General features: G+C 39.1%; 1 protein-coding gene across 6 annotated transcripts in view; it reads right to left on the reverse strand.

Moving 5' to 3' along the window:
- Positions 1–26,029, reverse strand: part of EML4 (echinoderm microtubule associated protein like 4) — a 218,051-nt gene that overhangs the window by 103,917 nt on the left and 88,105 nt on the right. For 5 of the 6 annotated variants that reach the window (XM_019549413.1, XM_019549412.1, XM_019549409.1 and 2 more), the window contains exon 1: positions 18,850–19,186. The exons of the other annotated variant lie outside the window; for it this stretch is intronic. In XM_019549413.1, coding sequence (XP_019404958.1) covers positions 18,850–18,916 — 67 coding nt within the window. In that variant the 5' untranslated portion in view covers positions 18,917–19,186. Of the gene's footprint in view, positions 1–18,849; positions 19,187–26,029 lie in introns of those variants that run through there. 6 annotated transcript variants of the gene reach the window in all.

Here is a 26,029-nt window from a genome sequence, read left to right on the forward strand (position 1 = left end):
TGGATGTTGGGGAGTTAATCAGTTCTCCCTCTACCACCATTTTTGGACAACCTGCCATGTTATTCTGAAGACTAGTGAATCATCTGACTCTAGTTGAGGTTTATTAGAAACATATTTCCAGAAAGATAATTCACAAAATTGTTTTTCCAGCCACATTAAATGGAACATACTTTCTTGCAGTTTCAACGCTATGCTACACTGGTATTAAAACTAGCTTACATGGATTGAGAAAGATAGAGAGCTATTAACTGGTAACTGTTGAGAGAGAGAATTCTGAAAAATGAGTTATCTTTAGATTCCATAGACTTCTACCACCATGTCTTCCTCACACCCCTTTGAAGGTCAATATGCATGAAAGCAACAAAAGCTTTTACAAGTACAAGTCACATAAGGAATATAACTAAGACCTAGGATTCAAAACCAAACATGGATATAGAAGGTCAATCCACTTGAACAAAAAATCCTGGTAAGCACTTTCCTCCTTTATAGCATGCTATAAATGCCCTCTGCAGTATGGAAGAAGGACTCCATATCTTTTCACTCCAGATTACTCCACCTAACTTAAATGTCCTTCCCTGTTGTTAGAACACTGTCCCCATATTTCTACTCTTTCTCCTACCTTTGAAAATATTCATGCAATAAAAATTCCCTATTTGCTTGACTTGGATATTAAATTTGAGGTAGTATTTAATACTAGATAAATGTTTAGTTAACTTTTTCTATAGAGAAATTAAGCATCCAGGCATACTTAGTGACTAGTATGCAATGGTCTTCCTGGATCAGTAGCTGATTCAAAAGTCCATATATCTTTTTCCATCACCATCTCTGTTGCATTATTCAAGATAAAAACAATGTATTCCTTTTTGTTAGCACCTGTAGCTTCTATTAAAATTAGTATAACTCCAATGAGACTTACAGGATCCATTCATGGATCTATCTGCAGGATAAGGCCCTTAAAAATGAAGGGTAAGTGCAAAAGCAGGGTAAGTGCTATAAGTCCAAAACGCCCGTGCCAGTTTTGTTTTAGTATCCATATGTTAAAATTATTTATGTTCCTATGATTGTGTGTGTGCATGTGCACACATACACACACACACACACACAATCAGATATGAACTGAACTTACTAAGGACTTTTTGGAAGTTAAAAGAAATGGCAGGATATTTACAAGTCTGGACAAATTTTCATAAGGATTTTTGTAGCATGTGTGAAGTATATGTTATTTAGACAACAAACCAAGTTAGATATTTCTTAAATACCTGAAGGTCATCAGTGTAATAAAACGGTGACCAAGTATCTTTATAACTGGATGGTTATATGGTGGCCAGCTTAAAATGAGCCACTGTCTAGGCACCTTCTACTGCACTGGTACACAAACTACAGCATCACACAAATGTTTGTGGACATCTCTCAAGAGACTGTACGGGTATGGAAAGTGAATCACCACCTCCTCCATAAAAGGGGTCCACAAGGTCAAGGCTATGAAAGGGCATAGCTGCTGTATATGACCTCTGCCTCTAATGCTGTCAAGACAACCCCATTTTATAAATTCTAAGCCAATTTAAAAACAAATATATATATTCACAATATTTTTATTTTTGAAATATAATTTGACAGAGTAAACTGCTACTATCTAAAACATGAACACAAGCACAGATCTAAAAATACCACAATACAAAGATGCCTGACTAAAATTAAGCTTCTAAGTCCATTTTTAGAAACTTCAGTAAATAAGGCCTGAATTTCCAGCTGCTGAACACCATTTTCATCTACTGATTCAAACAGGATTTGTGTGCGCTCTGCCACTCAAAGGCAGACTGGACACTTGAAAACTGGCCTAAAATAGATTTAGGAGTATAACCCAGTGATTTAGGTTTAAAAATTTTAATCATAGATTGTAAATTGGATAGTTCATCAAGCTTTTTTTTAAAAAAAAAAAAACAACAAAATAATTACTGCCGAAAATTTAGTCTGCAGTTTCTTAGCTACTTCTGATTTTAATAAACTAAGACACAAGATTATGTTACACAGAAAGTAATCACTATTTTGCTACATAGAAAGCACTTAAGGTTTAGATTTCTAATTGTTTATTATTAATAACAATAACATCAACACTTTGATACCCCCCAAAAGTTAAACAAACATCTCAAACTTAATAACATTATTAGAAACTTCTCAACTGATCTGCAGCTCTTTACCTCACTTATGTATTAAAAAAAAGAGGAAAAAGGGGGAGGGACAGATGGGACTGAGTAGTAGTGCAAGAAACGTCTTTAAAAAGCAATCCTGTAATTTCACATTCCTGCAATTTGTAGTTATACATTTATCATAACAGTTCAGTATGCCTGCATTTGTAAATGTGTTGGCATTAGATTAATCTAAAAATATATCACTATGATTCAAACATCATTTTACTATTGCTGTTTGGCCAAAATTACTTCCCAGTTTATACAAATCCCCAGTAACTCTATTGGTTGTCTGATGCCCATATTAAAGAAAAAAATACTTGCTGTGCATGCCAACACTGATTTATATAACTGAATTTAGTCTGGAAAAAATCATTAGATACCTATGTTTATCCAAATCCTCATATTATTCCTCAGCTCTCAATTTAGCAAATGAATGTAACAACATTCATCATCTCACAAAGATCTTTGATATTAATTAATTTTTCCAGAAAGAACTCAGGGTCTATGGTAATAAGTGCTGTAGAAAAGCCCATGAGAAAATTAATAAACTCTTTCTTCTGAGCAGGGTTCAAATAGCTTTCAGTAAATAAGGTGCCAAGCCACACATTGAATCACAAGGTTCAAGTAAAATATTGAACAGGTACACATTAAGTGAGGACCATTTACCCCCAGCAATGAGGGAGGGAGGGGTCTTGGGGAAAAATAACACTGTACCATGCAGACAATCATAATGCATACACACAAGGGACACATCCAGATGAGCACATACATGCCTTTTGCCTCATCTGAAACCCCTTTGAGATGGGTCAAGAGGCACATGCAGGAATGAAAAAAATGTTCCCTGCGCTGCAAGTTTGCAGCACAGGGACAAAATCAGACCCCTGAGGTAAAAAAAAAAAAAACACACTGCACAGAACAGCAGGGCAAGGTACGGTCCCAAACCATGCCTGGAGCCAGCAGGGAGTCAGTCCTCCAGGAGAGATGCTCTGGTTTCTGAAGCACAGAGCATCTCTGTGGTGCTCCTGCTGCCAAATGTAAGTTAGGGACATGGGGTAGGGGGGTTGTGGGTGTGGGTGGGAGTGAGTGAGTGTGAGGAGTGGCAGGAGGATGTTGGGGGGGGTGATGGGAGTAGAGGGGGTTGTTGGGGGCTATGGGGAGTGGCAGGGGATGTCAGGTGGTGTCAGGTGCTGTTGGGGGCTATGAGGAGTACAGGGGGATGTCAAGGGGGTGTAGAGAGCAGCAGGGGAGGATGTCCGTGGGTGTGCAGGCCCAGGGGCATAGTAGCCCATGCAGGGATCTGAGGGGAGGCGGAGCAGCTGCGGTGAAGCTGGTGGTGCACAGCAGGACCCGGTCCAGCCCGGTGCAGCTTGCTAGTCCAGCTTTGCAGGCCTGGCCAGGCAGTACGAGTGATCCCAGAGCCGGCAGAATCCAGCTGGGTTCGGTGCGCTGTCCCTGCATGCCACGCTGGGTCCTGTCGCTGAGGTACCAGCCCAGCCAGGCAGCAGAGAGGACCCAGAGTTGGCAGAACCCGGCTGGGCTCAGCATGCTGTCCCCATGTGGTGCGCTAGGTCCTGCCGCCATGGGACCAGCCTGGCCGGGCAGCACGAGCAGCCCCAGGGCTGGCAGGATCTGGCTGGGCATGGCACACTGTCCCTGAGAGCTGGGAGCTGCCAGCAGCAGGCTCAGAGAGCCCCATTTGGGTTGCTACTGCAGAAGGTAAGTTATGGGCCCTCTGTGGGGGGGGCCTGTGACCCTCCAGAGGGGAGCTGCAGCCTTGTGGGGGATAGGGGTTGTGGCCGTTCAGGGGGGAGCTGGGGTCCTGTAGGGGGAAGCTGTCCATGTGCTGTGTGGGAGGGCTGTACCCTGTGGGGGCCGGGGGACCCACCCCTTCTGAGCAGCCCCTCCACAAGTTCCCCACACCCCCAGCAATTACCCCACACATACCCACACACCCACCCACATCCCTCCACACACAGCCACCTGCCTTCCCCCACACCCCTTCCCATTCCCTTCCTGCATTTGTTCACCAGAGCACCCCAAGGGATGATGAGGTCGAACGGTTATAAACTCCTGGAAAACTGTTTCAGCCTGGACATAAGGAAGAATTTCTTTACTGTCTGAGTCCCCAAGGTCTGGAATACTCTGCCATCGGAGGTGGTTCAAGCACCTACATTGAATACCTTCAAGAGAAAATTGGATGCTTTTCTTGCTGGGATCCTATGATCTCAGCTGACTTCCTGCCCTTTGGGCAAGGGGTTGGACTTGATCTTCTGAGGTCCCTTCCAGCACTAATGTCTATGAAATCCATGAAAATACCACATCCCCCCCAATCACACATCCATCATGTGCTAAGAAAACCAAAAGCACACATATTTGGAATTTATTTTATCATGATGATAGAAACACTGGTAGGCTTCCAAAATGTAAATAAACCAATAAAGCATTCCCAACTGATCAATTCCGCCCCCCCCACCTCGAGTGTGAGTGCACGTGTGCGTGTGGTTATCTTTTGTTCTACTTGTGGAAGAACATGGATTTTGGGGTATTTTTTTAAAAGGATTTGGGATGCTGCTGCAGCAGTCCAGCTGGCACAAGGGGTCATGTCCCCAGGTACCAATTGGCTGGGCTCCAGAAGCTCCTGAGAGTGAGTAGCTCTGAGCTACTTGCCAGGGCAACTTTTTGTATTGATGGGGCCAGGACAGGGCAGCTTTTTATACTGCTGAAGACAGCACAGGTGCTGGTCCCAGGCTCTAGTTCCCCCTGGCTGCAGATCTGGGAGGAGCCAGAGAGGGTTATTTTGCCCCAACTGGCACAATTTGCTCCACAACAAAGTGCATGTCCAAGTATGTGCACTGAGGCAAAATGCCCCGACTCAAATTTGCACCGCTTCTATTTGAGCTGCTGCAAATGCACGTGCTTGCATGCGTGGATCTGCCCAAGGGGGCCATATAAAGATGTACAAAGAACCTTAATTCTGTCATTTCCTAACTTCTAATTAACTAAACCCCTTTAAAAAGTATCTATTACATACATTTATAATAATTATAGAACCACAACGTTAGAAAAAACTTAATCTAGTACAACCCCTTGCGCAGACACAGAACTCGCTATTCCAAAAAGACAGTCTTGCATGGTTTGCTTCCCCTTCTTGTAACAGGCACTGTTATTCATTGTAGCCATATTTATAGTCATACTGCCAACACTAATACTGATGTTCAGGTTCAGATAAAGTATATGGGTCTTGATCCTAAAAAGACTGCCTGTTCAACTCCCACAGAATTTGTAGGAAGATGAATGGACAACTAAAAAGATCAAGCCTTTGTTGGGTATTTTGCTAATTCACATCTATGGGAGGTTGGGCATAAGGAGATAAAATTCTCAGGTGAGAGAGGAGGACAGTGCAAAAGTGAATAATAAAAGGGGCAAAGGACCGGAGAGCATGAGTACTGCTTCAGGCAAGGGTTTCTTTCTTAGAATTTCAATTCTTAGAGCACCTTTGTATATTTAGTGCATTATTTGCAACATTTAGGTTACTGCAAATTTTCCAAGGCAAACTTTCAACAACTTATGTTTCAAAGTAGATTCCCAAAATATACAAATTAAATCTTAATGTAAACCATGACTTGGAGAAAAGTTGGCATTTCCTGTCACTGCAATGCCTTTTTCTTGTTGCAAGACATCTTAGCAATAAAGCTAGGATTTTTAATCAAGAGTTATTGAAACCCTCTGGCGTCTTTCTTAAATAATTCTTGTTTATTCTGACAACAAACTGAACCACATTTTTGTTTGTGGTGTGGTCTGTAGCAAGTATATTTTTGCCCAGACATAATGCTGTGTTTCTAGCTTTCTAAACTTGCTATTTCCAGATCAATTTGGGGAATATGATTTCAAAGGCAAAACAGAAAAATATTGAAGTCATTAAATGGAATTGAATAAACCAGAACAGCTTGTTCTTTTATTTCTTTCTTTCATACCATTTCCAATTTGTTTGCATATTTTACATGGAGCATATATGGGATAGTTCAGGGCTGTCCAACTTCTACATGGACGGGGGCTGCATGATACACAAACCACACCAACAAGCAGGGCCGCACTACTGCAAAACGTGGGTTCACAGGTCACCTCTTCAGTGCATGGGTGGCCCCATGCACTGCACTGCCACAGAGACTCCCCTAGGCTGTGCTTCCCCACCCCTGGGGTGGAAGCAGGAAGCAAAAGCTAAGGGAGGGAGAGGGAACCTACAGACCCTGGCTGCAGTGGCAGCTGGAGCAATAAAGCAGGCAGGTAGAAGCCTAAGGGCTGCAAATTAACCCCTTGCAGGCTGCATGTAGCCTGTGGGATGCCAGTTGGACAACCCTGGGATAGTTCTCCAGTTTTTGGAACTGAGTTATAGACAATATGTGTCAAAATGAGGTAGTGTTAGGACAGCTTTCCAACACTGGCTGCCATTTACTCTTCTCTCTCAACTTAGATTTGCTAACCTTATAGTTACTGCTGCATTATCAGTTCTTAATGCAGCCCAGTTCAGTAGATTTTTCTTTTCTACTGATCAGCTGAATAACCTTACATAAATAATTTCACCAGCCTGTGATTTCACTTCTTCATCTGTAAAATGGGGACAATGCCACTTCCCACTTTTCAGAAACTACTTTGATATTTATGCATTAAGAGCTAAGAGTCAAGTATTAAGAGTTATGCATTCATTCTTTCTAGAGTACCTCCTTAAGGTCACATTTTTCTAACACAGCAATGAGCATATTTATGCTTGCTTAGTTGCATGCCAAGTCAAGTTATTGTGTGATCTATCAGATTATAACCCTGAAAATGGCTCTAAAATTTTCTTTAGTGCTACATAAATCAGTTGAAAACATCCAAGTTCAAAAAAATGTTAATTTTCAAGATGATTCTTAAAAAGCTATTTCAGATGATAGTTCTTGTGGCAAATGTAAGCATTATATGGTTAGCACAACAACGTTAATGGTTGCTAGCAGCATTTACTGTATCAGAGAATAGTTTTAAGTTTCTGCGTTTACAAAATCTTGCCCCATCTACATTGGTCAGGATTTTACTGCAGAAGTATGCTGTTCTCCATAACGGCTTTTCAGAACTGAAGAAGTTGTTATACTGAACTTCTTGGGGACAGTTCTATACAAAATGAGGAATCCATTGTAGGGACACTGACTGGAGGAAATTACTGCCAGCCTCAATGGTCCTTCAACAACTTTGTGCAATCCCAAAGTAACAGTTTTCAATAGAACCATGCTGCAAAGGTACCCCAACTTGTTTAAAAACCACTGTCATAAAAGTGTATTCTCACTTACCAGAAAACCATATGCCAAAGAAGCCAGCACCACTGCTGAAGGCCTGGACATCTGGTATATTGCCAAACAAAGCAGGCAATATATGTACTGATACATGGCATAAAGGTGAAAAAAGGTTGAACATGCATAAACTTTCTATACAAACTCTGAAATAGTCAAACAAATCTGAATGAAAGACTTTGTACCAGGGATTTCAACTAACGGATACTATTGTTACTCATAAAACCACTACCAAATGTGCAGGGCTGTCCTTAGGAAAAATGGCATCGTAGGCCAATTTGTATGTTAGCACCCACCTTTCCTTCCCTCCCCCAAAGGTAGAGACACCGTTGCAGGCAGAAGCAGATGGCCAGGAAGGCAGTGCTGCTGCTGTATGAGAGCAAAAGGCAGGAGGATTGAAGCAGGCACCACCACGCCAACACATCCTGCCTTTCTCCTCCCGAGAAGTGGCTGGGGGCAGGGAACAGGCTGGGCTGGGCAAGGGCAGGTCTGTACAGGTGCTTAGTGTGGATGGACAGGGTTCCAAATGTGCTACGAGATAAAGGCATCACAAACTTTATTTTGGGGATGTCTAAATACATTCCACACATTTAATATTTCTATAAAACAGTCTTGGATTTTTATATTTTTAAAAAAATCCTACTATTAATGCTAGTTAAAGTCTAACATTTGTAGCATCGATTTACAGCACTGCTGTTGAAATGCTATCTGTACCAGCTACCATCAACCTTTTCAGGCTGTGGGGCTGGGGGGGTAGGAGGGAGACAGATGTGCATGCACATGCTAGGACTCAGCCTCCACCACAGTTTTTCCTTAAGGCAGCATGGGGAGAGCACTCACAGCCAGTGTTTTTTTTTCTGCAGCAGCAGAGGTTAGTGACTGGTACCAAAGCCCCACATCCACGGGCTGGATCAAATGGCTCCACAGGCTAGATCTGGTCTACGAGCCATACATTACTAAACCCTGGTCTACAGCATTAGAACCAAACTAGCAACTAGCAAATTCCCCTAATATACAAAAGAACTAAGAAATCTTTTGTCCAGCATAGATAGAAGTCTCACACAGACATTAGTCTTAGAAAGATCCTACACATCATCTCTCTTCTCACATAACCACTTTGCCTGGTAAATACATAAAACAACTTGCAACAGCATTAAAGAAGAGATCTAATCAGATACTACAGAGGCGGTGGCATTGGGAAATAAAGAAAAAAATCTGAGGATAAACAACCAAGAAATGCCCTATCTGCATCCAGCCTCCACAGTGTGACAGGAAAATCCTGCTTTTCAGAACAGGTAAGCCCATGACCATTCTGGAAAAGGAAAATGGAATATCAAGCTAATGCAAATGTAACAGTTTTTGTTTCTGGGGCTGCTATTGCTTAATCAGGTTAGTCACGAAATGCCTACAGTGAAACTTTGAAATTCGCACCTCAAAGTAAACATAGTGTGGGCAGAAAGTAAAGTTCACACCTTTCCTGCAGTTGCTACTGTTTGACAGGAGATTTTCTGCAGCACTAAACATGCTAACCATTTCATAGTGCTCTGTTGTTTGAAGCATATTAAATTAGACTGATGTTAACTAATTAATCCTCAGACAACATGTATGAAGTAGAGTTAATATTAATAGCTACTTTGGGAAAAAACAACCAAATGCTTAATTAAAGAAATGACAGATTGTGAAGCAAACAAAAAAATCTAGACAGCTGAAATTGCAGAAGCTGTAGTCTCCAACTAACAATATAACTTAAAGAAAAAAATTCCATGCAACCTCAAGTTAGAATTACAAAAATTGGAGATGAGGGAAAGGGGTAATAACACTGAGCAATTTCAAATTAAATTGGATAGATTTCATTCATAAATGCATAGATGGAATAATTTCCTGTGGAACAAGAAATTACATATTTATACTATGTTATACATTATGCCACCTAATACTTCCTTAAGACGTTTATTTCCTCTGCAATTACAATTGAGAATTTTAGTGAAGAAGTCACGCAGCAAACAACCTGACATCTGAGTCACAGCATAAGTGAAAAGAAGCCTTGATTAATATTGAGAATTAGAAATTTTGGTTACTAAAAGCAGTCTATGACTTTTCTTCACTTGGACTCCAAGGTGACAAGAAAAGACACCTTATTTTGTAAAAATCCTACTACAAGGAAAGCTTTATAGCAGTGCAGAATACATGACAGAATCCACTTGCTTTGACACTTGACCCAACCCTTCCTTGGTAAAAAGGAGGTAGAATTAGTTTTCCAGGAGATGTTTGACTGATTAAGCCAGGAGCAGGTTTCTGCAAGATTTTATTTACAAGACCAAAAACATAAATGTGTGTGTGTGCGCATGGAAGATGCATGCAAAGCAGCATGGCCTACATACTTGATTTGTGAGGGGTAGCTAGAGCCATGTTAGTCTGAATTTAGGTAGAAGGAAAGGCAGGGTGGCACTTTCTAGATTAGCTTACAAATTAACTCATTCAGAAAGGCCTGAGCTTTCAGTCTACAGTGTACTTTGTCAGATGTTATGATGAAGTAGGCTGTAGCTAATGAAAGCTCATGTCTCTCTGAAAACTTAAGTGTAGAACATGTCACCCTGCATCTTAATTCAGTCTAATTTATTATATGTATTTACGTATACAATTTTTGTTCTGTGTGTGGAGCCTCTGAAGAAACAAAGACATTTCCCCCATTCGCTCCTCACTGCTTTAGCTGCAGGGACTCGGTATAAGATATTAAGACAGGCAATATCCCATGAAGGACCAGGGGAATTGGAAGTGGTCATGAATATACTTGGTAGAACAAGGATTTCCTAATAATTTGCTATAGTCTATTTTAAATGCTCTTTATCTTATATACACAAGTCAGGTTAATGGTTAAAAAGAATGTAGTTAATAGAGCTGTACCTAGCCATGTCTAGGTTGGGGTAAAAGGTGTCTCACAAAAACATTTAAAAACAGCACAGGACATCCATGCTAAGTTCACATGAGCTGAAGCATAGCTTTCCTGGTGTAGTTTACCTAGACAAGCTGGCTGACTTTAAAGTGAAATCCTTGCAGCACACCACTAACTCTGTGCATAAAATATTATAGTAATGTATGATATTTTCCTCCTATTTATGTCTGAAAACTGGAAAATGGGATCTTATAAAGTCTGGTTATGGCTAAATAATAGGTCGCAATGCCAATGTATAAACTCAGGTCCTACCACTTACCACTGAAAAGAGGCTGCTTTTTTAGATTTTCTTTTTTTCCCCCTCATTGCTAAACAGTTTATTGTAATAAACAAAAATGGATTTCAAAAAGATTTTCCCTCCAAAAAGACAACTCAGAACTATCAAAAAGAGTATGTAATTTCAACATGGAACAAGACTCCTGAATGGCAAATCTATGACACTGCTAAATGGACAGTCACTCCAGTTACTTCCATCAGACTAACAACATCATTTCTATTATTATTCTATTACCTTTTGGCAAGATTGTTCATCAATTTCCCAATTTTCCTTGAATACTGTCAACTATTATAAGACATCGGATAAATAAGAAGCCATGAGATTTAGAATCTTCTCTGTACAGCCCCACTGATAGAGATATTCATAAGTAACCTTTCTGGCAGGGTGGTGATTTAAAGGACACTGACCTACATATTGTTTTCAAAGCAATTAAGCCTTGTATCAATCCTTTAAACTGTAAAGTCCTAACTACTCAGTATCTAACTAATGCTTTCTTTTAGAATGGAACACAGGCTGACCAGGGGCAGTCTGGGTAAGCGAATCAGGGATGCCTTACGTACTGCTGCCATCTGTCACCAGGCAGACTAAGGCAGTTTTGGGGCATAGGGATCCCATCTCCCTGGCTGCACAGTGTCAGCACTTCAAGCTCTCTGTTTTTCAGAGCATAAGCATTCAACTGTTTGCACACATGCCTATGGGTAAGTTATCTACCAGGAGAACAAACCTGAGAGAATTCTCCCAGATTATTTGAATGTGTGTACACAGCCTTTGACAGCAGTTATTCCTAATCACAAAATTTCCTATTTATTCAATTACCCACAAGACACTGTTAAATCACAGGATAAATTATATTTATGTGAAATCATCACTGCTGGATGAAATATTCACCTTAATCATCATATATGAAATGTCTGCAGTGATAGAGGGACTGGTCATGAATATGCTATCTCTGCAGAACATTACTGAGAAAAAATGACAGGACTTTCAGTGCATGAAGGTTTAATACTAAAAGACAAGCCAAAAACAAATCATTAGTTAACTTTAACATGCATGAATGTTGTCATAACGTTAGTTTTAAGATGTCACGTTTTTCATAAGCAGAGTAGACTGCAAGATAAGATTGTGGGGAAGGAGGCTAAATTTAGATTTAAATTTAGTCACACCTTAATAATTGGCTTTGAGCATGTGGTTTTTTCTCTTCCTAGAGGGAGAACTGTGCATGCCTTGGTGTTTTTATGGAGTTCTGTTTGTTAGTTTTTTTCCCAGTGAATATACTGCTCTGTGTGTATGTTAGAGAAGCAAAGTCAAGGAAGCAAGCTTGTATGTGTAACTGAAGGTCCTGAGGCTTCTGATGGTTCTCAGTTCCTGTTGGACTCCATTCCCTAGTGTCAAACTGGCACCTACAAAAGCTGTCTCCTGTGTGAAGCAGCAGTAGGATAACGATGGGTGGAAAAGTTGGGCATGAGCCCCAGGTGCTGCCAAAGGGAGGTGGAAGGGAGGGGCAGGGAGAAGCAGCTGTAATACAAGGGTAGGAGCAGGGGCCAGAGGTTTGCTGCTTGGAGGATGAGAGGTGAAGTAACCCCTTAAAAACTAATTTTCAATGGAAAAGAAGTGACCGTTCATCAAATGTCAGTGATAAAAAAAAAAGGAGGTGACATTGCCTTTCTTCCCTGCAGCAGGGCACAGTACTGACCAGTTATGCTTCTGTGGAGTTTTGTTTGCACCACATATTCCCTTAAACTAGAGCTAAGTGAGAGTATTATAGAGTTCTTAAATAGTTACTTAGGCCCCACTAAGCTTGGGGAAGTACATGCTTATGCGACCAGAACCCACATATTAACTTGCCCTTGGGCATGTCTACGTGTTCATTAACACCCCCTAATTACTGAGCATTTAGTTTAGTACTTCCTGAATGAAGTACTAACTGAATGCACACTAACTAGCGTTACTGCGCAGTATCGCCAGGGCACGGTTATTTAGTGATGCTTACTGTGCATTAGCCTAATAACACTTCACAGTGGGGTATTGGCACAGTTTTTGCCATGACACACTACTGCACAGTGTTATTAAGCTAATGCGCAGTAATCGTCTCGTGTAGATGCACCTCTTGGGTACTTTATTTATACTCACCTTCTGTAGCTTTTTGTGTTTGTGATCTCTGAAATGAGTTTACTTAGCTCATTTGTACCTTGATACTTTAAAGTGAGTGTTGCTACAGTAATTTTCCAACTATATCATACTATGCTCTTAAAAAAAAACAACACACTATCATCATATATCATACTATGCTATTAAAAAAATTAAGATTACTTGAGCTGAGACTTTACAATTATCCTTATCATTATCAGTCATCGTTATCACTTCAGGTTCCAGTTTGGTATTAGTAGAGTTCATTAATCATTAAAAGTGTAGTAAATGTCTAAGATTTTAAACTTCAGAACTTCTCAAAACCTATTTTGATTATTTTTCGTTAACAAATTTCAAGTGCACTATGTTAATGCTTTAGCCTATATGCTAAATTTATGAGATCTTCAGTATTATTTCAAAGCCCTTGAGTAGTAACAAACATATTTAGAAATATGCCATCATATATCACATTCCTTTTTCCTTAGATGCAAGTGAAAAACTACAATTGACCTTACAAGCACAGCCAAAACAACAAAAGCCATATGCAAAAGAGCTTTACCAAACAGCGCAGGAGCAAAATTCCTATATTCTCTGATATGTCAGTTGGTTAAACAATTGCTTGTTTGATCTCACTGACACAGCTCTCCCCATCGTTCTGTGCAATGCTGACACATGCTAGGTTATTCTGGGCACAGCTGGATAAGGCAAGACTTGCCCCTTGGTATCAGTTACCTGAAAAGGGAGAAGCTATCAGAAATGAATAGCACTCTGATAGTAAGTTTAATGCGAGTCCCTACCTACAATGGGAACAGAAGTGGCTGAAATGATTTAAGACACAATTTTAACTATCCATATTTCTAAACTAGCTGATATACACTGCTTAGCCCAAACAAACTCATACCAAGTTAAGCAGTTTTACTACTGGTACATTTAATTCTGTACCCAGATCAATTTAGATTGAGCTGAAATATTCTGGCAGATATTTTAAAAAACATGCAACAACTAGAAAGCAAGCCAAGCTATTTTAAAATTATAATGAATGCAATTTACAAAGGTAAAAAGATTGCTGCAACTTTTTGGTTGGAATTCTGACCTCATTAAAGTCATCAGCAAAATTCTCACCAATTTCAGTGGTGCCAAGTTTTACCACCAGTCTTTAGGACCAAGAGTCCTAATGCAGAGACTGTCATTTGTTTTATTACTTTGGACAATGTTTAACACAGGAAAGTCCCTATAGTTTTAGAGTAAGCTAGTCAAACAATACTACTTTTAAAGAAGTGTCCTATTATGTATTTCACTTTTTGAATTAGTGAGAGCAAAATATTTGACATTTTCATTAATAAAACTGCTTTTCAAAACCAAGAGGTGTTTGGTTTAAAAAACAAAAAAACAAAAAAATACCCCCCATTCACTCTACCCTCTAGTAGTAGTAATAATAAATATAAAAGTTTGGCAGTGCATCCATTTTGGCTAGGCGGGCTCAGTTTAAAAAAAATAAAAAAACAGAACCCCAAAATACTCATATTAGAAAGTATCATTCTAGAAGTATTCTATTTCTCATATAAGAAACTATCTACCCAATTTATATCAGCCAAGGACATTTCTCCCTCTTTGCGCCACCATATGAGAGTGTCATTCTAGAGCTGCCATTCAGCTTGGTGCGATGGATTCACCTGTGTATTCATCAGATCCTGCCTCTGCCCAAATCCTATATGGACATAGTTACTGAGGCAAGAAAGGTTCCTTCTAAAACATTCCAGCTTCTTAAAGATCAAGGACAACATCAGTTGTTACACTAGCTATACCACAAATGGAGTGTGACTATCCTGTCTTCAATTTGGATACTCTATCCAAAAGTATATTAAAATTCCATAGCAGACGGCCAAAAGAATTGTCATAAGTTTTCTGAGTGAAAGAGAAAGATTGCCCTCAAATAGAAAGGAGAATTCCCAGGCTCTGGAAGCAAGAGAATGCAGTGCTGGGCATTCCAGAACACGGGACTGTCCTTTCCCAAGGGTGGAGTATCTCACTCCGTGCAGTACAAGTGCTTTACACTGCAATTTGCCACAAATGAATAACCTCAACTGAAATGCCTTTCCCTTCTAATACAGAGGCAGATTGTTCTCCAGCTAAATGAATAGAAAAAAAAATAACTCTTAGCACCTATGAAAGTGGGTCTTTTCTGAAGATGCCTGACTCAGAGGGTAAAATCAGAACTGGAGTGCAGAGGCTCTGGCTTACCCATTCCCTTCTCCATACACTCGATTTCAAACTTTCCTTCTCAGTCTTGTGACAGCTTCACTGTGACTGACTGCTACACCGATTAGAGAGATGATCTAAAAAATTCCCCTTTCACCCTTGAACTGAGAAAGTGCACCTCTCTGGGAATCAGGAGCTACTGAAGAGAGGCGTATGACACCTACAAGTCCTCGGCACTCTCTTACGTTCATGCAAATCCTAAAGATATGGTGCCCTTATACAGGGAAATTTCAGTGGGATATCAGGGAAACCTTTCCAAGAGTAAGGATAGCTAAGCACTGGGGCCAAGTACAGCCATTACATTTTTACTGGTGTAAGCAGTCAGAAATCAGTCTAACAGAGCAGAAGTTCAGCACACAAAACCAGTCCATACCTAAACTGTACCATTTACAGAAAACTGCATAACATAGACTGATTCTGCCTCCCTTTCTGAATGTTTGTACCTAGCCTAGAATGGATTATGTAGGAAGTTGCTGTATCTCCATCGCTGGTGAGCTTTAAGCATGGGTTAGACACATATCTGTCAGGAACAGTTTAGACATAGCTAACCTGGCCTTTGGGAAAGAAGGTGGATTAGTTTACATCTGGAAGTCACTTTCAGCTCTATTTTCTAGGATTTTCATTTCTAATAACCTTGACTGTAGCAGATTTCAGCTAATGATGGACACTCATCAATGTAGCTGTCAACCATTAATGTATAAGTGACATAAAATTTTGCATAAAGTCATTCCAAAAATTTGCAGTGAAATTTGAAATATACAAAACCCCAAAAAGTTCACAAGCTACTTAACAGTTATATAAGATAATTTCTATTTTTTTTTTAGGTGATATTGAACAAAAATCTTAATCATCAACTGAAATTACACTAATTAAATTTCAGCCTGGGGCTTAGTTTTACAATCAAGACTTTTCATTGCAGACACACTAACGTTCTCTTAATTACAAAAGGCAGACTTCTAACCATTTGTTGAAAAGCTGCCACTACTTCCATCTAGCACAACTTGTTCATAATTGAATATGGTTCTCATCACCTTATATTGTATCCCATGCCATAAAAGAAATGCATGTAATCTACTCTTTAGCATCATTCATGATGAAGAAATCCATTCTTAGTTTAGTCAGGAAGTGTTCACTTGAATTTATGAACTATAACACAGGGAAACAAAAGTCAGATTTTCCTCACAGTATGTAGAGAAAATTCCTCTCTCCCCCTGTCTCTTGTTTGTATTTTGCAGCCAAAAATATAACACAAAAAAAAAATTAGTAGAGGTTAAAAAAGATAGGCAAAAGCTCTTCTAGAAATCAGCTTCTTGCCATCAGCAGGCATTTTTGCCACACACAAATTAGTGCCCTGGCCATGAAATATTGCTCATTTAAGTAGCTCTTCTAGCAGTTCAAATCCTTAGCCTCCTTCATAGAAGTTGAGAGTGAACTAGTGTTTTTCGCAGATTAATCCAAAATTTTGATTACTTATTATTAGCAGCATGTCAGAGTTGCTTAATCATTCAGGTGAAAAAGGAAACGTTAGGTTCTGGGTCAAAAGTCTGATTTAACTCTAAAGTGGATGCTTTTCCATAATGTTTGTTTTTAAGATTGGTTTCAAATCAGAAGACAACCTGCCAAAACATTTTAGGAGTAGCAGTAGTAGCAACAGCAATAACTGCAGCTTGTTAGAAACTACATTCTGCAGAACAAAAATTGACAAAACAAACAGGATTAATATATTCAATGACCACTTGCACAGAGCTCAGTGAAATATGTTATATGCATAACACTGAATAAGAATTGTTTTAGTTATTAAAATTTTATGATCAAAAACCAAATGTGCAAATAATCAATTTACTTTAATCTCAAATGCAAGATTTAACAGTGTGAGTCAATGTATCAGAATACAGGCACAAATATCCTCTTGTTTCCAATTCAAAACAAAATGTTTATGGTTAGAAAATAAACAAGAGCTTGCATTTCCAGCATACTGTCCTAGAACATGATGGCAATATCTGTGAAAGGTTAAAGGTTACATCTCCATCTTGCATTTAGTATTAAAATTCTATGCATACCATTAAAAATCACCAATCAGAGTTCATGTTTGATTTCTGGAGAGTTATAAAAACAGTATTTGCAAAGGATAATTAAAGGCAATGGGAGTACCAGTATCTGCTGCACAAGGCTACCCAACACAAAAAGGGGTGGCAAAATCTTACTACCTCCTTACAGTTCAGTGTTCTGATTTTTGTTCTAAAAGGTACTCAAACAGTTACATGTTAGCTTTATTTTTATTGTTCTACTGTAACACAGTGTAAACCTGCAAGAGATTATGTGAAGCATTAGTATTTTTATGTCCAATTCACCCCCTGTGATTGCAACATCCTAATACTATAGTCTGAGTAAGACAGCAAATGCTTTGAATTCTGCAGCAGATAAAGTGCAGTACACAATGCCCAGTTTAGGAACTTACATTGAAGCACTGTTATTTTTCTACCAATTAACTGTGCTTAAAAATAAATAGCTCTGAGCATGGGCTGTTACTTTTGTAATGTGTCAAGAAAGTTAAAATACAGAATTAAGCATTTCCTGTTAATTCTTATGTTAAAGCTAGCAATAATGTAGTAGGTAATTTTGTATATACTTGATTGTATCCATATCAAAATTGCCCTGGATGAATCAGTGAACAAAGAATTTCTATTCAGTGAGGCTTGTGCGTGATTTGAGAAGAGACTGCACTTCTTGAGTATGCAGCAACACCTCTCCCCTCTATAATTTGACATAGTGATCTTCTGTCAGCATGTAAAGATCTCAAAGTTTTGTATGATGCAAAACGATACAAAAAGAATCTTGCAATTATTTTTTTTTCTTGCACTAAGCAGAGATTGGTTTGAAAAGAACTGTTTAAACAAAGGAAATCTGTGCTGAAAGATTTTGCTGCTATTTCTAGGGTTGCAACAAAAATGACAAATGAAAGAGACAGGGTTAATTTTGTAGGGGAAATACATATGCCATGCAGAAAAATAACAGTATTGCACATACTGAAATTGCAGCATGTACGGTTATTTTATCTGCTTATTGTGGATGACACTACAGCATTGAGGGCCCATATAGAATCAAAACTTTTGCACAGGCTTAAGTTTTTTAATACAATACTCAAATTGACATAAAAGACTAGTCACAGCAGAGTATGTTTTTAGTGAAATAGTTGTACAGTTCATATATACTGGAGTATTTCACCAATTAGAAGGAAAATCTATTATGTGATATATTTTATGCTCCTTTTCCAAGGAGGCAGGGAGGAGCGGGGAGGAAAGGGAGGGAGAGAAGAGGGAAGTATCCACACTACAACAGTCATGATACCCAAAGTAGTTGTTATAACATTTAAAATTGTTCCCTATTATTTTATACCCAAGTATATGAAAGGGGGAAAAAACCCTTTTTTGCTTTCTTTCTTAAGGCCACTACTTTTTGTTTCTGTATATTACATTATTATGAACTATCTTGATCTCTGCATAGCACACCTTGTGTAACAAGGGAGAAAAGATACTGAATTATACAGATATATACTCGCCCTGCTATTTGCTTTTTTATTTTTTTGGTGTGGCCTGAGTTATTGGCAGAGAGAAGGAGCTGCATTTCACTTTCAGCAGCCCACAAGATTCCTTTTTTCATGGCTCATAAGAACTTTGAGAGGCTGCACTGCCATTCCAAGTAAAGAAGACAGATATACTTTACCAGTGCAGAAGTTCATAAGTGCTGAGGAATCGCATGCTGAAGCAAGACAAGGCAAGCTGTCTTCCATTCTTGTCACCTACGTTACAAGTACTATAAAACCAGTTCTGACTGCGTTTCCTGCTGCCTTCCCAGACAGTTTCAGAGCAAATCCCAGCTCTCTGAATCTGCCGGCATACTTTGAATTCTGAGGAAATCCTCCCAGTCCAGATGGCCCACCACAAAGCACTTCTGTGTTGGCACAAATAAAAAAAACTCCTTAAGATAACTCCCCTTCTTCTGCCTCTCTTTGCCGTCAGACAGAGAGGAAAGCTTCTGCTTTTGAGAGCATGAGTGAGAAAGAGAGGGGGTGGGATACAGACCAGACAAAAATCTGAAGCTGTTTTAGGGAGTGGCTAAATCTCAGACGTCAGAAATATACTAATAAAGGCACTTACTTACACATGCACTACAGGAATTTGTCACAGTGCACAAGCTAACAAATAAAGATCTCAATTGTGTTGTACATTTTTGGTGGAAGATAATCAAGGAACTCTTACCAACAAGTTTTGAAAATAAGGAAAAAAGGCCATTTTTTAAAATCAATTAGGGTCCAAGTTCTGCCTCCATTAAAACTGAACCAGCAACAGAACCGGCCACGTAGTTTTGAAACCTGTTGCTGGTATTTCTCCTTCCGATCAAGCCATATTATGGTTTGTCTTCACCAAATGCTATGCCACATTTGTTCAGCTTAGTTATAACTGAATTTCAAAGCAAGAATGGAATCTTCATAGACCTAGACATAAATAATACAATTCAGAAGAAACAACTGAGAGCACTTCCTATATTAAAGGTAATTAAAAGGAAAGGAACCATGAATGAGAGAACTCATGCTATTACAGAGTGCACTTGCATTGCATTACAAAAGCTAAAAAGCTCACAGCCATCAAACAACATGTGTGAAAATTAAAAGCACGCAGCAGTTTTTCTTCCAAGGCAATACTACTATTTTCATATCACTTCTTTAAAAATGAAAAGATAATGCAATCACCAGCAATATGCTTGTATTCACTGCTTTACTAAGCTGAAGAAATAAAATATCCTCCTTTAAAACTAGCAGCTTTCGCAAGGCTATCATTCCAATAGCTGTGAGAGAACTCATATTACAAAATGCATTACATTCTATTTAATATGACCATGCTTTTGTCTGTCTGCAAGCCGAAGCTGAGCCAGATGAGAACTAATGAATGCAACATGTGTTCATTCTTTTGGTAGCCGTGCCTGAAGCCAACTGGCAGAACGAATACTGTAAGATAAATGTCAAAACAAAGCAATTGGTGATTACATATTGCATATATTTTGTCTTGCATCTCCCCGATATGCTTCAGATACTTTAGCAATTTCAAAGTTTTGCATACAACCTTAAAAGAGAAAACTTAAAATACTTTCAGGAAGAAGAAAACACAAATAAGCGCTGTGGGGTATGCAAAACAAAAACTTGCTGAAAGAGCATCTCTTCGTTTAAAAGGAAGAGTTGCAATGCTGTCTGAGCTCTGAATGTCCTTTTCTCCCCTGAAGTGAATTGTCGAAGTCCAAGGACTTTTTTTTGTGAACAGAAGAAATATACTTTAAGCGATTTTTAAAAAAAAATAACTAAAACATGGGCAGATGAGAGTTTTCTGTTTTGCATACCTACTATCATAACCAAAAAAGGGAGGAGGAGAAATAAGAGATTTTGAGAAACTGGAATGAAGAATTACTGAAACGTGCAATCATTTAAAATTCATCCCTTCTTTCTAACCCCTGACATCATTGCAGAGAACACAACTGAAATTCAAAAATCTCCATTTGGGCCAATACATCAAGATTGCTTAACAATAGAAAGAAGTCCAAATTTCTATTCTTAACATTTCTATTGATGACTAGAAAAAATGACCAATCATAGGACATGAGACATCCAATTTTAAACCCAGCTCTAACCAACAGATTCTGCGACCGATCTCTCTCCCTACCAACATACTGAGCGTGACCCAGCTCTATTGTATATATGATATTCTCCATCTTCAGAAAGGAAAGCACTGTTTTACCATAGCATAATCAAGTTATGGCTAGTATGATCTACATCTTCATTTTGTACATAACTTGACTTCCAAAACTGTTGTTCCTCATCCATGCAAGTCTACCTACTTCATATTAATTTCAGGCTCCTGATAAATATCGTATTTTAGAGATTTAGGGCATGTGCTCAGGGGAAGGGGTATTAATTAGAGCAGCTTGAAGATCCACTTTAATTAAAGCACCCAGAGTGTCATGTGTATCACTGTCCCTGTGTGCTTTAGAAAAATGACGGTGAGCTTTAGTTAAAGTGCCCCTGCCACCATTTTTCAGCACAGGGATGTTATGCTGCAGTCTGCTAAAGTGTGGTAATTATCATGCTCCAGCAGACTTTCTTAATCAAGTCTGCTCCAACATGTTATAATTACAGCACATTGGAGCAGCCCCAATATATATGTATAGGTGCCCCTAAAGTCTACATGGAGTTGGTTTTGCTGTCCCCATGCTTTCTCAGCACCCTCTATTCCTAGCATCCTCCAGTTCCCTACTGATAGTGAGAACTTTCTCTTCTGCAATTCCTGCTTTCAACAGACATTTTAATTCCAACTCTTCAAACCTTTTTACCTTTTTCCTCTCTTACTTTGTCTTTCCTCTTTTCTGTTGTTATAGTGCCACAAAGGGATGCGGAAGTTTACCATTCTCGGTTTGCACAAGTATAAACACTACTGCATAAACTAATTAAAAGTCAAAGTAATCTTTGTCTAGAAAATGTTTGCTTATCACTAAATTAATATATCAAGTTATGATCAGTTTATGCCAAGCATAAGGATGAAGTTGCCTTACTATTGTTATGCAAATGTGAATGAAGAAAATATGTGAAGTTATTGAATTTGGGTAAAATTCTGCCTCACTAATGTCACAGAACCAGGATGTATCCCATAACACTTTTATTCTTTTCAATTTTGAAACTTACTACTGTTTACTTAATTGCTTCATTCACAATTAACTCTGGACATCACATGCAGGTTTCTGCTTTACTGTGCTTGCATTGCAAAAGACAGCAAGTATTTTCTTTGTCTAATACATAATTGTGTAAAAGCAATAAATCAAGGATCAATTATTTATTAGCATAATAGGATCTCAGCTTTTTTCATTAAAAAAAATTAAAGTAAACATTTTTAACAATGTAATGACAAACAGCTTTTCATGTCCTTCCTCTCTTTTTTCTTCAAATAGCTGCACAATATCCCAAACAGTATGGCATTTCAGCAGAGGGGCATGTGTGTGCATGTGTGTGTGTGCACATGTGAGCATGCATGCACAGTGTCCCCAAGTAAAAAGGCAGAAAAGTAAATGATTTCTTTAATACCTAATAAGTTAATACTTTAAAAATTGGACTATTTTATTCTTTTTTTCTTGTGAAAAAGTAAAAATAACCTCTTTCTAAAATCACTATTTACCTTTAAAACTAATTTTACATATATAATCACTGTTCTGGCAAAATGGATTATTTCATCAGTTAAATCACAAGAAATAACCAATCAAATGTAAATATGTAGTTTTAAAATGCACATTTTGCACAACAGAAATAAGCTGTCTAGCTGGATCAAATGCAGTCTTCCAAAACAGCAGGGCATCCATGAAATGAAATGGCTTATAAATGGAGATTTCCTTTGTGGTATGAAATATACATAGACTAATAAATTAGAACGGACAAGAACAGCCTTCCAAGATTCAGTGCTTTCATTAACCCCAGGTTTTCCCAACACTAGAGATTACTTGGTCGAGTGAGAGGATCAAACTCCCTCTGCAATCATTCATTCTTCTCTTGCTCAACTCCAGGTGCTGGCACTGGAATGAGATTTACGGAAATTCCGTTTTCTGAAGCATTAATACACAAAGCTTCAGAGAACATGATTTTAATAAATCTCATTTCACTGCTGACACACTGAAGGGACCAAGACCTGAAGCAGAATAAAATAGAACAGAGGGGACCATACAAGAGCTAGAGTTGGCAGAGGCAGTACAGAGAAGTTCGTAACACAAACTTAATGCACTGATTAACACACTCGATCCCTATTCTGATTGGGGCTTCTGAGAGCTACTTTAACACACATTTTGAACCAAAGAAGTGGACAAGGCGTATGAAGGAATAAGGGTGTGAGAGTGAGAGAAGTACAGTGATTTTCAACTAGGGTGCCACAGCACTGTGGGGTGCCTCAATATCCTGTCAAGGGTCACAAGATGCCATACAATGTTAGTACTGTTAGGTGTACAGAAATGATTCACAAGAAAAACACAGTTTTTTAAGAGGAGTCTGTCATGTTAAAAATGTTATGATCTGTTGTGGTCTTTCTGAGCTTGCAGCAAAAGAATTGCTCTATTTTTCTGTAGTCAGAAAGTGAGTGAAAACTAGGAGCTAGAATTTTCTGAGATGCCTAGCATCTATAGAGGAGGGATACCTCCAGTCTTAAAAAGTTAAGAGGCACTGTTCTAATAGAAAAGGGAACACATTAAAACGATGAAAAGACCTTTTAACTCCAAGGCACATCAGCTCTCCAACAGTCATCGTGACTCCTAAGTATACAACGCATCAGCACTGAAACAGGGAAAAACAGCAGCATCACCACCAGTTAATTCTATATTTTTTATGAGAACCTGGCAGTTTCATCTCAGGTCAAGACTCTTCAATCTGTTTCACCATTGGAACCTTTACTTAAATACCAGAAAATAAAGTCTTATCCTGGCAGCTACCACATAATCTTTATTACACAAATATATAGTAGCTCCATTTTTAAAAATAATCATAAATAGTTAGATTTCTCAAATGTAGTAATAACTGATAGTAATAGTCACTCCAAAGGTATGGCTATGGTTATAAAAATGACCACCTGTCTAATCACTTAATTCAATTCAACAAAAACTGCCCTTTTTAGGATACCAGGAGACGAGGAAAAGGACTGACTGTGGAAATGTTTGCAAAACAAGAGTTTTCAAAAAGCACTTGGCCCCCTAAAAATATAAACTGCTTAAAAATTAAATTTTATTTCAGAACAAACCAAATTTTATTTTATCTAGCCAAAAAATGACCCCCAATAGCAAAAAAACAAAAACAAAAAAAATCAAACCCCCCAAGCAAAACAAAACAAAACACACAGATAGCTGACGTCCTGGCATGTATATTTTAGCTAACTGGAAAAATATTTGCAATATTTGACCTCTCTAATACCCTTAAAAATTATTTTCACCTGATAATTTAACTGGTTCTTAAAACCAAAACTATTACCTATGCTTGTACAAAAGAGAAAGTTTTTCATTTCTCGTCACAGTTACTAAATGCACACTATTAAGCACTCAAAACAAACACTCAAGCAAGCTTGAAAGGTCAGACATAAAATACAGTCCTACCCTTAAGGTGAAATTTATCCCTGATAAATATCTCTGATGAAAGACCCTGTACACTGTGTACAGCCCACCTGAGGGCTTCTTGTGAGGCAAGGGGACAGGCCAACTGAGTGGGAGTAGGGCAAGGGAGTTGGCAGCTAGGGCCAGAAGTTGCACATAAACCAGGTTAGGTGATCAGAAACTGGTTTAAACCTGTAACACAACATAAGTTCAGTGCACATAAACCACTTTCAGCCATTCTGAAACTCATTTAAGATAAACCTGTTGAATGTATTATCAGAATTTACTGATTTGGGTCAAACCAGTTTATGTAACTTCTGTCCTAAACCCCTTCCTAGTTTTAGTTAAACTGGAGTCCTCCAGCATCCCAGCATGTTCTGCAGCCCTGGACTGGGCTGTGATTTCTGCTCCAGACAGCAGGGCTGGCCTGGCCCCTCTGCTCTCTATCCTGAGCAGGGATGGGGACGTGGCCAGACGCGATCTGGCATTGCCCTGTTAAGGCAAAGTGGAGTGTGGGAAGATTCCCCCTCTGGGGCTGGGCAGCACTGCACAGAGCCACCCTTTCTGCCTTGCAGTGAAGGGGCAGAGGAAGGAGGAGGGGAAAAGGTCCCCCTCTGGAGCTGGGCAGCAGAGCTGTATACCCAGATTACTCTCGGCTGTCAGGGAGCTGCTGGGGTGGGCAGGCTCTCCCCTTCCTCCTCCTCTCCCACCATGGGGGCCTGGCTATGCCCCTGTCTGGCCACACCGCCTCTTCCCCAACCCTCTGAACCCTACAGGCCCAGGTAGGGATTTAAACTCCTCCTCAGTCATAATTAGGCCTGCCAGGGCCTGGCCACCCCGCCCCTCAGCTCAGCTTCTCTGTGGAAGGGAAGGGCTGCTCTAGCAACCCTAGGATTATGGCCTGAGCCACTGCAGGCAAGTGCCTGCATTTCCGGAATGAAAAGTGAATGCCTATCCTCTTGCAAATCTGTTCAATGTCTGCAGGTTAGACTAATTTGCAAAGACTGAATCAGTTCAGGCTCAGGCTTTTTGAACATCTGTCCCTAGCCATCATATTTAAAGGTAAGCACTGACAGCAACTAGAAAAGAAAAATCCTAACACAGAAGGCATCACAGATCTGGATTTACAAAGAACTATTATTTTGAGCAAATGGTATCCAGAAGCAACCACTACTATTCTAGCCCACAAGTCTAGCTAGGCTGAGTAACTTCACAAACCTCTGCACACTCTACCTGCCCAGAGATGGAGCAACCAACTCTTTTCAGCCCACAGATTAAGCTAAATGTAGCTTATTTAAATACTATCTAGTGTGTTCAAATCAGATTTATATGTCAGATTTTAAACAAACTGTTACAACACTTCAGAGCATGACCTTATCAAAATATCATTTACAACCATACAGTTTTAAAATATTACATGTAACAGCTGCACAGTCCATAAATTAATCATTCTTCTTATGTCAAAGAACACTGTACGAAGTCATTCAAGACAAATGTATGCAGAAATCTTTATATCTATTTCATTAACCTGAAAAACCATATTATACACAATCATACCAAAATGGATCACAGTAAAATAGAATTTATGATTTGTTCATATATGTTGAAGAATAACTAAAAACATATCTTGAAAAATATTAAGGCAAGGATTGTGATCGAAATTACTGAAACTAAATGACAGATATTGCACATATTTCATAGATTTCATAGACATTAGGGCTGGAAGGGACCTCGGGAGATCGAG

Source organism: Crocodylus porosus, unplaced genomic scaffold (assembly GCF_001723895.1).
Source record: "Crocodylus porosus isolate Cpor-Errol unplaced genomic scaffold, CroPor_comp1, whole genome shotgun sequence".
In the NCBI taxonomy this organism is placed as follows: Eukaryota; Metazoa; Chordata; order Crocodylia; family Crocodylidae; genus Crocodylus; species Crocodylus porosus.